The sequence below is a fragment of the Conger conger genome, chromosome 12, assembly GCF_963514075.1.
Source record: "Conger conger chromosome 12, fConCon1.1, whole genome shotgun sequence".
In the NCBI taxonomy this organism is placed as follows: domain Eukaryota; kingdom Metazoa; phylum Chordata; class Actinopteri; order Anguilliformes; family Congridae; genus Conger; species Conger conger.
The window spans coordinates 24,108,315-24,123,780 of NC_083771.1; the positions used below are offsets into that span (position 1 = coordinate 24,108,315).

General features: G+C 40.6%; 2 protein-coding genes across 2 annotated transcripts; both read right to left on the reverse strand.

Annotated features, from left to right (window-relative positions):
* Positions 1-1,112: 1,112 nt before the first annotated feature.
* snx24 (sorting nexin 24) lies at positions 1,113-8,993 on the reverse strand. The gene is made up of 7 exons (XM_061261898.1): positions 8,548-8,993; positions 7,971-8,054; positions 7,527-7,631; positions 6,781-6,875; positions 6,568-6,597; positions 5,366-5,430; positions 1,113-4,198 (listed from the first exon to the last, which is right to left on the reverse strand). The coding sequence occupies exons 1-7, from the start codon at positions 8,614-8,616 to the stop codon at positions 4,128-4,130; spliced, it is 519 nt and encodes a 172-aa protein (XP_061117882.1). The 5' UTR covers positions 8,617-8,993; the 3' UTR covers positions 1,113-4,127.
* Positions 8,994-11,418: 2,425 nt separating this feature from the next.
* On the reverse strand, positions 11,419-15,460 carry sigmar1 (sigma non-opioid intracellular receptor 1). Its single transcript, XM_061262500.1, has 4 exons — positions 15,012-15,460; positions 13,317-13,517; positions 12,752-12,844; positions 11,419-11,787 (listed from the first exon to the last, which is right to left on the reverse strand). The coding sequence occupies exons 1-4, from the start codon at positions 15,154-15,156 to the stop codon at positions 11,558-11,560; spliced, it is 669 nt and encodes a 222-aa protein (XP_061118484.1). The 5' UTR covers positions 15,157-15,460; the 3' UTR covers positions 11,419-11,557.
* Positions 15,461-15,466: the final 6 nt, after the last annotated feature.

Here is a 15,466-nt window from a genome sequence, read left to right on the forward strand (position 1 = left end):
CCTGTGTTTATAGTCCATAAATTCGGGTTTGAAAAGATGCAGTTGAAGGGCCGGTAATCTGTAACAAAACATCGTATAGCTGTACAATAATTCAAACTGATTGGTTGAAAATTGGTTGTAATTGCCACTGCCAATGGCATTTCAATGTCAGCGCATTTACAGAGAAGGGGGAGGGATAAACAGTGTTGTGGTTTGAAGGGGTTTGTTGCTGCTATTCCTCTCTTGACCGTTAGAAGTACCTTTAAGGACTACGAACACAGGCAGAGGGCGAGTCAACATGTCAGTGAGCCTTTTTCAATGATAGGAAGAGATTTACAATGGTCTTGTAATAATGTCTGAAGACAAAACTCTTACCTATGGTACCTTTAATAGGAAGCATCGTTTACTGGAAGCATCGTTCCCGAAACATCCAATTTACCTCCCTATATTCCTGTTCCATACCTTTGCCTATCATTCTGGAAGGGATTTCATGTTTTATTAAAGTAGCACACCCCCACATACTTCCTCATCCCGGTCACTTTAAACCCGTACACCTCCCAGTTCGATAACATCCAATGACGGGTTTAGCCAAGTATCCTGCACACAAATAAAACCAGGTTTGTCTGGCACATCAACAAGGAATTGTTGAACTCTTGTCCATTAGCCAACAGGATTTGTGCATTCTATTGTAGCAGTACCACCATGACTATCTACCAGTAATACATTGCTTCCGCTGCGGCTGATTGAGGTGTCCATTCACCTCTTGCCATTTCATGTCTACATGCGTTCCTGTCTGAATTACTATTAGCTTGCTTTTTATTCCTGTTTTGGACTCCTTACCATACTGCAAGTAAAGCAATCAAACCACTGCCCCAATAGCCAAGAACTGCTGGTTTTCCACCCTCCCTTTACATGGGAGACACTCTGGCCAATCATCAGTGGCACAGATTATCTTTAATCACACGTACCACCTTCAATCACATCCCAAATTCTCTCTTGCTCCATACATTTCAGGAGTACTTACTTTCCTCATAAGACGCAAGAGGAAGAATGTTACAATAACAATAATCACAATCAGGTCTACAGACTGTACTTCTGATGTATTTAATAAAGAAAACATCCAGCTTCCACAGTATTGTAGTCATACTTTAATTAGATCCTGTTACAGTGAATACTAAAACATACATTTGTATTCAAACAAGAATTTTTTTTTTTTAATGTCAGCAGCGTGAATTAATGTTTATTATTAACTTAAACTTTTTAGAATTCATGTTGTTCTATAGTTTTAGAAACACAAGCACTAAAGATAATGAAATATAATTAGCTGCACAAGTGGCCAATTATAATGTAGTAGTGCATTATTATTATTCACTTTGATGACCACATAACCATTACCTGTTTATTAGGCTACTAAATTACTATGTTAATGTTGGTCATGAAACACCAAAAGGTCAAAACACACACTGCAGTTTTTACCAGCCCCAAGTCCCAGAACAACAGGCTGGTGATGTCATAGCACATGATCAAAATGAAAGCTCTCACCAAGGGGCTGTCAGCATTTTGAGCAGAGCGGTATCCTACTTCCATATAATACGCCTCCCTTTATTATGCAAATGAGTGCAGAAAATAATGGGCTTGGCAGAAGTAATGTGAACAACAGTGCTGAGAAATCACCACTATATGCAGGAAAACAACAGCTAAAAAATTTGCAACAGATCCAATCACAAATTAAACGCAATTCACAAAAAAAATAAATAAATTGATTTCCAATCCAAAAACTTGCCAATTTAAGACTACTGTTTGGAGGTGTTTTCTAAAATGGACAATCTAAGCACTCATGAATAAATGTGGCCAATTTACCATTAACAGCTTGTCTATAGACATTTCTTTGTGGAATACTAATTTATAGTACATTACTTAACTGGCACCTTCAAAACCAATCCAAAGCGCCTTAGCGAGGTGCCAGTATGAAATGGAAGGCATGTAAGATTGCCTACAGCCCTTAGTAATTTAGTGCTCTTTGCTTGTTTTTCAGCTAACGGCTACTGTATTGCAGCACCATGCTTACATCACGGCTGCTTGATAGTAGACTTTCCTGTACGACCTGTTGCTGTCTATTCCAGCCGTGTTCTCACAACAGCTCTGTGCAGACCTTTCTGCCCCTGAATCTGCATAAAACAATCAGCCCATACTCCCTGAAAGAAGCTGCTCTCTATAGAATATCTCAGGGCTGGAAGTACAATTCAAAAATTATACATATGAATCCAATATTACCTGGCTTTTTTCCCCATCTGAAGTTATGGACAAAATACAAAAAAAAAAACAAAAAAAAAAGCTTTATTCTCTAGTTCTCCTGACTGGCTCATTTTTTTCTCTCTCTTTAGGGAAGCTCTTTTGTGGTACACAGTACACCCACATGGAACAAATATGAAAGACAAAATAAAGAAGTGAAACAGAAGAGTGAAACATAGATATACCACAGTAAGCATTTTTTTCAGTCCAACAGTGGGCCCCTGATGCACCCTGATTTGTCATTAATGAATACAGAATCTCTGTCCCAAGGTAAGTTTACTGATCTGGGGACTAACCATTATTTTGTCAATGACAATAAATATACAACCATATGTAATATGTAAACCATTTACATAGTAAATGAACGCTGGTTTAGAATGGCAATATCATGTTCATAAAAATGTACTACATTGTTAAAGTTCACAAGCAACTGCAAAATATAATTTTTCATAGTATTAATGAAGCATGGTAACTGTGAAAACACAATGTTTTAACTTATATACTTTCATGATCATATGCGAAGGCCAGTACGCAACATTTAAAAAGCTAAAGTATCAAACTGAGACGGGTTTGGGTGGCAGGCAAAACAGGGGCTTTAGTTAACCATTATCTGGCACAATGAGTCATGGTTCAGCAGCACATTACATTACTTTAATCACTCTGTCAGTCTAATGTACAGAAATGAAAGCATCAGATTACAGTAATGACAATGAAAAATACAATTATTCAAAAAAGAAGAGGAAAAGAAATCGTAAAACAAGTGCATATAACAGTTAAACTGGAATGAAAAAGCCGACAAATTCAAAAATCTTTACCGAACAGCACATGGTAATGTTAGGATATTAAAGATTGCACTCAAATCACATCGTACTCCAGTCCCATCTCCATGCAGGAGCGCTCTGCCAACTGGAACACTATCAGTAATATTGGGAAATGATCTAATGTGAACAGAATAAGATCACTAATAACGCAATAATGCATACTTCTGATTAATACAGGATGTAGTACTGATATGCCATGAAGTATATTTTATATAAATTATGCAACATAATTAGGGGATATCATTCAGTGTTGAATCAGTATTTTTGGGATTTCAAAAGGTAGCAGCTATCGGTTATTTGCAAAGCAAACTAGTCAGCCGTTCATTTATATATGAGGCAGAGGGAAGCCTTTGTATTGGTGATTGGCAACATTTGCATTTAGTATAAATTCAATCAAAGCGGTCACAGAATTATAACAATAATAATTATTTAATGCCTACATTATCCGTCCACAGTTCTGGTTAAATTATTAGCTAACTAATTAAATTGTAATTCTCTGATGGCTTAGCTAGCCACTACAAATTGAAAATATAATAGGAGTGCTGTAGTTACAGTATATTCTCCTCCAATGAGAAGCTTTCGTAATGCCCGGGGAATCGGGGTAGGTATAGGAGGGAGAGTGTGTCAAACGGCATTATAGTTTTTGAGAAACAAAATGAACAGAAATGTCCCTTTGAATTACATGCATCTATTTGTGTCATTACTAGTGTCATTTCGACAGGAGCCTCGTCATCTGTCCCTTTCTCCCCTACTTTTAACAACGGGAACGTCCCTTATACATGCAGCCCAGTGTCCGCGTTAGCACACATACAAGTCAGCTGGTCTTTGTAGTTTGTGATGAAGTTTGGTCTCAGTCTGAGTCCATATTTTAACAGTATTCATAAAAAATGCACTTTTTCCCCCTATTCCTACATACACACATACATATGAATGGGGAGAATGTGTACACGTACATTTTTGCAGAGAATAGTGTACTTGCATCCTTTTCATCCAGTTGTCTGAGGCAGTCTTCATATCTGAGATATTGGTTGAAGTCTATCTTGGTTGAAGGTCTGGGCAGAATATTCCATGAATCACACCTTCTATGACCACATTTGGACAGGCATCTAGAGAGAAATATTAAATAAAGATTATTTTGAAAGAAACAAGTTTTTGGCTTGTCATTCATCCATTTGGCAGGCAAATAGGTAGGAAAATGACAGGTGTCAGAGTGCATGCCAGACAGCTGGTTCCCTCTCAGACTTGAAGCTCATTCAATTTCAAACAGTGGAAGAAGCTTAAGGGCCTTTAGTGGAGCCTTTCAGTTTGGCATATGGACATCACCAGAAATCTTTCTCAGGTTTGACCAGCGACATCTGTGAATCAGTGCCTTGTGTCTGCTCATCGCTATCATGATAATTAACGAGTGAAGATCAGTTCATGTGGAGCAGCGTTTCTTAAACCAATGTGGGACCCTGAAGTGGATGTGATGGACCCCAGAATGAGTCTGTAGTTCACTAGGCTGTGCCGGTATGAGTATGAGGTGGGTGACAGAATGAGTCTGTAGTTCACTAGGCTGTGCTGGTATGAGTATGAGGTGGGTGACAGAATGAGTCTGTAGTTCATTAGGCTGTGCTGGTATGAGTATGAGGTGGGTGACAGAATGAGTCTGTAGTTCACTAGGCTGTGCTGGTATGAGGTGGGTGACAGAATGAGTCTGTAGTTCACTAGGCTGTGCTGGTATGAGTATGAGGTCGGTGGCAGAATGAGTCTGTAGTTCATTAGGCTGTGCTGGTATGAGTATGAGGTGGGTGACAGAATGAGTCTGTAGTTCACTAGGCTGTGCTGGTATGAGTATGAGTATGAGGTGGCAGAATGAGTCTGTAGTTCACTAGGCTGTGCTGGTATGAGGTGGGTAACAGAATGAGTCTGTAGTTCACTAGGCTGTGCTGGTATGAGTATGAGGTATTTCCAAAATTGGGTCCCAGTATTGAAAAGTCAAAGAACCAATGAGGTAGAGAGTAGTAGAGTAGAGATTTTATAATTCCATGAGGTCAAACTCTCCTTTAATAGTAAGAGCAAGTCAGCTGGTTTCAGCCATGAATGGCTCTGGCATGCCTGAAAATATTAAATATCAAAAAAAAGTTTCAGATAAAAGTGAACTATGAACTTGCAAATGCCATACACAGGCCATAGAACAAACTTCAGTCTCAGATGTGAAATTCTGGAGCCCTGTGACAGGGTATGACCTTTTAACAAAGGGCATGAAGAGACGGGACGTAATACGTAATTACCATCAGCAGCAGGAAGCACATATGGGTCCCTCAGGTACAGCAGCACAGGCTGATGGGACAGTTTACTGTAAACATCAAAAGCAGGTAGATTAGACAAACAATTTAAATTTTAAATTATTGCATCATCTCATTTATCGTTACACATCCAACACCTAATCATTGCTTATTGTGACAAAACATTGTGTGTCTGTAAAAGCACAGTATGCACTTTGTGAAGATTATACATTTACATTTTAGTCATTTGGCAGACGCTTTTAATCCAAAGCGACTTACAAGTGCATAGGTTCTACCATAAGTCAAAGCATCACATCCAGAAACTAGCAAAATACACATGAAATGCTAGCCTAAACATAGTTGTCATCATAAGTGCATTTTTTTTTTTTTTTTTGGGGGGGGGGTTAGACAAGGATAGGGATATCGGAAAGGAGGGGCAGGGGAAATCAGGAGGGAGGACTAAGGTAGAGTTTGAAAAGGTGGGTTTTGAGTCTGTGTCGAAATAGGGGGAGGGATTCTGCTGTTCTGACAGTGGTAGGCAAGTCATTCCACCACTGAGGAACCAGAACGGAAAACAGGCGTGAACGTGCAGCTCGACCGCCAGGTGCACGTAGAGAGGGAACCATAAGGCGACCAGAGCTGGCAGACCGGAGTGGTCTAGCTGGGGAGTAGGGAGTGATCAGGGATTGTATGTAAGGTGGGGCAGTCCCCTTAGCAGCCTTAGTGCACCAGATTTTCTGCACATTATAGATTCGCCAGACACCTCAAGTCTCACATTTTAGTGTTGGGATTACCTCATGCTCAGATTACATATGTGGGCTAAATGTTCCAGATAATTTCTGTTTTGGTTAAAAGCAATGATGTGTGCAAGTTTCATGCTACTCTGCTTTTGACCGGGAATCTCCATATATCCAAACAACCCCAAAATGCTGAATTTCACAGGTTGAATATTTCTGGCTTCCCTGGTTTGCTCACAGCAGTAATTATATCATACTAGTTTATCACTAAACCAAATCAACCAAGGGATTACATGTTGTTAAATTGTCACAGTTATACACAGAGAAACACCCATATTTTATTGTGCAGTGCCATACAAACACACAGGCAAATTGTTTGTGAATCAGAGTGTAAGGTACAATAATTACATATTCTGTATTTGTTATAATTAATACACCTGTTGAAATCATGAATAATTAAAAATGACATACCTTGATTCCTCAGATTCAGTTTCAAATGACCTTTAAAATAGGAACGAGATACAATGAAACGATAGAACACGTTTACAATTAAACTACATTAGTTGAGTTATGTTCATAAAATATGTTCTCAGCAAAATATGTCAGTTTGCCTCTGACATATTTAATAGAAGTTATCATTTGGAACAATGTACTTTCTAGTGTGAGACTATTGTGTGGACTTACCCACAGCTCTCTGTTTTTGGCAGGGAGGGAAAGTGGCGGATGTTGAGAAAATCCAGAAACACCTTTGGCAGAACTTCATTCTCCACGATTATGGTCTGTGAAAATTATTTTCTATGAAAATGACTATGAATGACTATGACTATGAATGACTATGAAAATTATTTTGGAAGGACACATTTGTACATTCAGGATGAAGAATGTGGTTAATTTGCATATCTTAGCAGTTCTGTGAAAATTAGCCAAGCTGAAAATTTACATACTGCATTTTACAACTTTTTTTATATTCACAAATAATCACAAGCACTGGCCACGTTGCACACAATATACATTTCTAAATGCTATTTTTGAAAAAATAAGGTGGTCTCATAAATATGTTGTTTATAAAGCTCTAATTATACAGTATGTGTTACACAAAAATATAGTTTAAAAGTACAAAATCAAAAATGAAAAGTATCTGTTTGGAGCCAATTCACTTTGGTGTCTTTGAAGCTCCATATCTCAAAACCACTCAGAATGCAGATAGAGCCTTATAATTCCAAGGACATTCCTAAACTGTCCGCAAGGTCATAAGGCCTATAATTAAGTCTTTGAAAGTTGAATCTGTGATCACACATAGTTTATGATGTCTCATTCATACCACATTCTTCACTGATTGCTTCAGGTGATAGTCCCAGGGGATGCTGGAATAAAATATGGAATATGAATTTGAATTCTTGCCGGCCTGATGAACCGTAAAGTAAGCACACCTGCAGGTATAGTTCCAGACCCTGCCTCCTTTGCTCCAGGACCCGGGGAACCCAGTTACGGACATGTTTGGAGGGAATTTCAGGCGGCTTGATGAGCTTCTTCAGCTGCAAGAAAAGGATTTGTTTAAATACTAAATTACGTGAACTGAAATACAGCATGTATATGAGATGCACAACGGCTACTTGTTTATCCCAATGCTTGTGTTTTTGCAAATACTCAGCTCAAAAGAAACCAGAATTAAATACATCTATGAAATAGGCCAGCCATCATCAAATCTGGACCTCAAATCCAAATTTGGCCCTGGTTTTGTTTTCTTTTCTCCCTGGTAATTAGCTGAACAATTAGTGCTACCGATTGGCCAAACTGTCATCACACCTGACTCCCAGGAAAAGGGAGGGTGGAATACCAGCAGTTCTCTGACCTAGAGGACTTGATGAACCTACCATCTTGTGCAGAGTGTGGAACTGGCTGTAGCGTTTCTCCACTGTGTGCTGGCGACCGCTCATCAACACGTCAATCTTAAATACCTGGTGAAGACACAAGAAACCGACCTCAAATCGACAGAAATAACTCTGGAAGCAACTCAACTCCATTTGATAACTTAACAGAAGTGGGGAAATTGTCTCTTGATACAAAAAGAATATAGCGTAAAATCATAGCGAATAATCATGACCGCATTTGATTTCCTGCCATTGGTCTAATGGTGATCTGAAAAGATTGTGCGGTGAGGAAGAAGTTTCAACGAGTCGCACAAAACACAAACTGCTGGTTTCAGATAGACCCGTTTTAATAACGGAGAGTTTAAATTTAGTAGCCTAGCCATTGCGAAATGGGTCGCATGTGGAAGAGTTGCGATCAGCACACACTGCAAGTTCACACTGCCATAGAAGGTGGGCTACATGCTCTGCGAACAAAGTCCTTAACCGTGCTCCAAAAATGGATAAAAGAACATTAATCGCGAAGAAATTCTGAAAGCATGTTACCAGAATTCCCAGATTTGAGCATTTCCTCTTTACTTACCGTGTATCCCTTCTCCATCGCATTGTCCTCTGATCGGAACGAGGGAATACACACCATGACAGGGTGCATTTTGTGAATATTAACTCAGAAAAAGAACGTATCGAAACGTACTATATATTTGTGGAAACTAACTAGCTATAAAACAGGCTAACTAGTTGCATGTTTTTGCATACTTCATGCTCTAGTCTAGAGACAAAAATCAAATAACACACAGCGTAGCTTGGTCACAGACTGAGGCTGCGCATAATATGTAGGCTTCTCGCCCCAAGCAGCAAACAGCCTTCACCTTCTGAACAGCGCTGAGCAGATTCGCTAATCATTTAATAACACGAACGGCTCAATGTATAATCAGCGTGAATAAATAGTTTATCCACATGAGGTAAAAACCAGCTAATTTCACTAACATGGCGTGCATATAACTCGACGCTTGTAGGAAAAAGTTGTGCCGCAAAAAAGAAACCACTCACGGCAACTTCCATGGTTTAAAATGTCAAAGTAAAAGCATGCCTGTATTTAATTCCAAAATCAAGCGCATGTAAAAGCATAATCACTATTTATCGTCCATTGAACGATTTTTCAGACACTGGAGCCTTCCAGGAGCGGGAATCGTGGATAATGAAGTTCTGCACACTCCATGTCCTAGTAAGTGAGACAGAATTTACACGTTGTTGACTGGTTGGTGGCTTTATCTAATTTTAATAAGCCAAGTATGAATGGATATCGTAATTGGAGCAGTACGCATTGACATGGTTCAGTCATGGAGTGCATGACGAGTACCAAACCTGACTGCCTCAACATGATGCATCACTTGTCCATCTTCGAAAGCCGTGATTAATATTCGTCTGCAAGACCACCCAAAAATTCCATTGCTTCCAAAAAATTCCAATGCAAAAGTTTTGTTGAACTGCTTTAAGTACAAAAAAAGGAGGTTAAGGATCAGTGTTCAAGGTATAGAAGTTTTCCATGAGTTTATATACGATGTTTTGGTAGACTGCCATACTTTGAAACCAGAATTTAAGGACAATAAACATAGGTAGAGGGTGAGTCAAAATGTCAGTGAGCCTTTTTCAGTGATCAGTAACACATCTTACTTATTGTACCTTTAATGTCAGATCAGTGTCACATACAATGACTCATGACATTGGGAACTTAACCAAATTAATGGAAGTAGGAAGAACACTATCACTAGAGGTCATTTGAGTGATTTGGTTCACATAATATATGTGAACCAAGGGGGCAACATGACTCAGGCAGTAAGAGCAGTCGTCTGGCAGTCGGAGGGTTGCCGGTTCGATCCCCCGCCCGGGCTGTGTCGAAGTGTCCCTGAGCAAGACACCCAACCCCCAAATGCTCCTGACGAGCTGGTCGGGGCCTTGCATGGCAGCCAACCACTGTCGATGTGTGAGTGTGTGTATGAATGGGTGAATGGAGAAGCATCAATTGTACAGGGCTTTGGATAAAGGCGCTATATAAATGCCTGCCATTTACCACTTGAATGGATATTTTACTTCTGCAGAAACCGAGTACAAAGCCCAGTCTCACAGCATGTTATCGGCTGTAACACAGAATCTGCAGTTTTTAGCGAATTACATCAAAGCATCTATATGTCAGGTACACTCGTTAAAGCAAATGGCCTGCTCCTCCAAACTGCAAATTATGTGGCTGCAACTCAATATTTAAAGCACACAGACATGCTGAACTGGCATTATCTAAGCAAATTTGACCTAGGCATGATTGTTGGCACCAGGCATGCTGGTGACACATATACTGGTCTCTTAGAGTTTACGGCATGTGTTAAACAAAAAACATCCAGTGAGCAGTAGATCTGTGGAGTTGTGGGCAAAGAGAGCTTGTTATGAGAGGTCAGACTTGTTCAAACTAACAAGAAGCCTACAAATGGCCAAAATAGTTGTGTGAAAAATGGCACCATTGAACAAAACATGTTAAATCTTAAAGTGGATGGGCTACAGCAGCAGAAGACCATGCCAAGTTCCACTCCTGTCAGCTGACAGGAAGATGAGGCTACAGTGGACATGTGACCATGCAAAATGGGCGATTGAAAATTACAAAAATATTGCCTGGACTAACAAATCTCGATTTCAGCTATAGATAGCATGGTCAGATTGGCAGAAACTGAAAATCCATGGATCCTTTCTGCCTTCTGTCAATGGTACCGGCTGGAGTTGGTGGTCTAATGGTGTGAGGAATGTTCTCTTGGCACACATTAAGGCCTTGAATACTAATTGAGTGTCATTTGAAGGCCACATTGTGCAATGGCTGCTGACCATTCAGCATCCCTTTATGGCCATCAACTCTTTCAAAATGGATATTTACAGCAGGATAATGCACCATGTCACAAAGCACACATGACCACAGGCTGGTCCCACAAAAATGACGGTGACTTCAGTTTACACTAATGGTCTGCACAGTCCCAAGATCTCAATCCGATAAAACACTTTTGGGAGGTGATGGAACAGGTGGTTCGCTGCCTGTCACTGAAAAATGTGTGATGCTATAGACTCAGCATGGACAAAAATCTCTCAAGAATATTTCCAGCACCTTGCCGTGAAGAATTCAGACTGTTCTAGAGTCAAAAGGGGGTCCTTTTACCCAGGCCAATACAGTACATTATATTTTACACCAGAAGGAAAGCATTAAAATAGTTTCTTTACCCGCTGACTCACTTTCTCAAACTGCTATATGTAGCTTTTGCATTGTTGCAGAGTGAAGAAATGCATTACGAGTTTCACTATAACATTGTACCGGAAGCAGCAGACAATGTATTGAGTTAATTTAAGTTAGAATTTTTGCATATGGCTTAAAAATGTAATTACTTCGAGTAATGAAAAATGAGATCAATACAGCAGAAGACACTTGAAAAGTAAATCTGTTTTTTCCCCCACTGTAAACAAACTGGAAACAAGTTTTTATTTTCTGTCAGTCAATCAACCACATGATGAATTCACAAGCGTAGAATTTGGCGGACAGGCTCGACGGATCCGGACGGCACTCAGAAGATCCCGGCTTCGGTGAGGAAGGAGTTGGCCTCGAGCAGCATGCCCTTCAGGTAGACGCGCATGGTGTAGAAGAGCGTGAGGAAGTCCTGAGTGCTGAAGATGGTGTCCGCGAGGGCGAAACCCAGCGTCGACGGGATGAAGCCCCGACCGTACTCCACCATCCAGGTCCCCGAGCTCCACTGTACCGACGTGGCCTCTCCCGCCGCGTGAACGATGGTGTCGCCTGTGGAGGAGGTACCACAGCCCTGACCGATATAGGCATCTTAAACCTGAAAGTAGCGCTTCTACACGTCTCCAGGTATTCGCTCCTACCGTGCGCTACAATGCCTTATTTCAGCCATTATTTTACCTGCTTGGTTCAGATAATAAGCTAATTGGTGAAATCAAGTGGTGCCATGCACGGTTGAAGCAAATGCATGCAGACACTGCGGCCAGCAGGACGTGGAGTTGAGTAGGGCTGCCTTAAAGGAAGACGTCGAAAAATGTTGTCTCTCCTGTCTATTAAAGTGTGTGTTGCTCTGAGCTCTGTGTGCTCCAACGTTTCTTATTTCAACCTAGCCCCAGTGAAATTGTCTGCTGAAAAGCGTGTTACTTGTAGAAGCACTTAAAATAGAATAGAACATTTGATACTTTGAGGAAAAATTATTAAAGAGTAGAATGGTATATTTTAGGGACTGCATTACTTGGCCATCACAGCCATCTGAAGCAGGTCTGAGAACCTTTGGGACCAATCTGTAAGGAAGCTATAGGTGAAACTGGGGATGCCTGAACAATTTCACACTGGATTAGCTATAATTTATTAGCCCAAGTCTATTATAACTCGTGTATCACCCAAATCTTCTAGCCCTCTTGCTTGTATGTTCATCTTGGACTGTCATGTGTATTTGTATTTATCTTAGTGCTGTAGTTGCTTACCTTATCTATGGCCTACTTACGATGTGTACTAGGCTTGATGTTCATGGCTGTAGACAACTGATTCTTCATGTGAATTGTACCTTATCTGTTCTGTAGTTGTTCTAATGACTTTCGGAATGCACTTGTTGTACATGGCTTTGGTTAAAAGCTACTGCTAAATAAAAGTAATTAATGTAAAGAATTTCTGGACCAATGTGAAAACCCCGTAGGGAGAGCTGCAACAGGCAGGCCTCTGCACTTCATCACAAAACTCGATAGATGAAGAATCCAACCTGGATAAAATAATTCGCTTTTCGTAGTGCCCTCTTTCCACTGCCGAAACGTCCCAGAGATTATGGTGTCTGATATTTCAGCCCAATACCGACCTAGGAAAGAAGAACGGCAGCATGCTCATTCAAAAGGTGAACACGGAACTACAATAAACTATATTCTCACTTAACTTGTATCACCAGAGGAAATTTAAAGTTAAGAATGCTGTCCATCTCAACTCCGCTGTGATTTTACTCATGCCACAGACCTGATGTTTTTAACTGTTCTCCAAATGATGAAGGAAGGGCTCGTAGGGTCGTATTATTCTTGGCAAATGCTGACATCATAGATTTAATTTGTTTTTTCACAATACTGATTAATATAATAAGGATAATTAAAAAGCTTTTTGTCACCATCTTAAATTTGTACCAAAGTGTACTTTAAAATCCATGCCCTTTTGATTGTATTAGAACACACTTTTATATTTTGAAATATTTGTAAAATAAGTTTATAATGAGAAGTAGTCATCTCCTTATAACCATAATTAGTCTTCCGATTATAATTTAGAAATTCTTTAGGAAGTCTTACCGGAGTGGCCGCCGGTGTCCACAGCCGTACCGAACAGGAGGACGTACTCGGTCAGAGACGCGTGCAGCAGGCACATGGAGCCCATCCACCCCCCGGCGTTAACAAACACCCACTGCAGGTCCTCGTCAGGGAGGATGTGACCGGGGTATGTCTTCCGCAACTCCACTATCACTTTGGCAAACGCGTGATCGTGATCCTGGCCTGGAGAAGACACAACAGAGAACAACTGTTTCGGCAGGAAATGCACTCTCCGTGGCCTTGCGATAGAGCCTGGAATGTCACGGAGATGAGTCGGGAAGACTGTACCACATGGGTGCACAACTCCTGGAGGGCCGGTCTGCGTGCTGGTTTTTGAGTTTAAATGTAAAATATCAATTATACAACAGCAGTATCAGCAAATAAAAAATATAAAGAGGTAGCCTATAGCCAAGTGGCAAGGTGCTTGCCTGAGACCTGGCAGGTTCGTAGTTCAAGCCTCAGTGTGACCAGGATGAGATCAGTACAGCTATTGGGCCCTTGACCCTACATTGCCCCAATTGCCCCTGCGTAGTCTAATCAACCATAAGTCACTATGGATAAAAGTGTCTGCTAAACACCTATAATGTTACATTACATTATTGGCATTTAGCAGATGCTCTTATCCAGAGCCACATACAGATGATTAGACTAAGCAGGAGACAATCCTCCCCTGGAGCAATGCAGGGTTAAGGGCCTTGCTCAAGGACCCAACGGCTGTGCGGATCTTATTGTGGCTACAGCGGGATTAGGGCCACCGACCTTGCGTGTCCCAGTCATTTACCGTAACCACTACGCTACAGGCCGCCCCCTTGCATAAACTGTAATGTAATGCACAAACTTAATTCAGCTGAAAGCTTCATGATATTCTTGACTGAAGGCATGCATTTCACATTTTACTTGTTGCAAAGCTGCATCAAATTAAAATGTGTATTTAACCTGCAACATTTGCACCAACACTAGAAAGACACATTAAATCCAAAAGTAACAGAAAAACATTTTCGTAACAATGCCTATTCTGACATTCTTATTGGCCCTCACTATGTTGTATACTGTCATTGTATGCATAATATAGCTATGTCTTTTATGTTTTTAACTTACTCTGGTACATCGCCTGCCTTTTTATTACCTTTTTAATTCAATTTAAACTCACATTCGTTACATTCAACAATACGGCCAAAAAATCATTAGAGCTATATCAGCACGTTTCCCACATTCTAGAATGGAATTTTGCCGCGTGGTTTCCAGAAGAAATGCAGAATCCTTTCTGTTCCACATTGGGAACATAAAGTCCAAAAATGGTTGCAAGGTAAGTAACTCGCCATCAAGACGTTGCGAAATAACTTCAATGGACTTTCCCCCAATTAGAAAGCAAGTTGAAATGCAGCAAATATAGTTTGTCTACTCAACCACAATCCAGTCTCAACTCGCGTCAAATTGATAGCCAACTGTATAAACTTGTTAGACCGACATGCTGGTTAAACATGCTAGTAAATTCATGTTTGGCGACAACGGCAAAGGGCAGTGGTTTATTTGCCATTGATCGGATATTGCGCCTGGCTAGCTTTACTAATCATCCAAATTGGAAACGTTTGGTTAGGTAAATATCTAATATCTAAATACAAGTTAGCACATTTCCCTAATAACGTCACCGTGGAAACAGAACAGTAGTCTACTTGCCTGCGTATTGCTTAGCGATCTTGGCGACACCTTCCTTGCTAAAAACATACTGCTTATTTAACATCCAGTACTGCAAGTACTGCACTATTAATACGACGACTCCAACGGCAACCACGAGTTTCAGGATTGTCTTCGTAAAAGACATTACTACTAAATCACATGCAACACTCAAACATGAAAATTCCACATGGGGAAAAAAGACCCCCTTCTTGTTGTGTATTCAATATTAGGCAAATCTTCCGGGCTTCCGCTAAACAAAGTGCATTTCATTGAATGTGACATGCGCCTGGACGGCTCTCCAGACTGTCCAAGTTCAATCGACCCCAGCGTAAATCGACCCTTGAGAATGAATGTGTTTTCGGCACCAGGGAGGCAGAGCTGTGCAACGCCTGCGCAGCGCTCAGGAAAAGATTGGCCTTTGTCGTAAGCCACTGCGCAGTGGCAGAGGTTTGCTC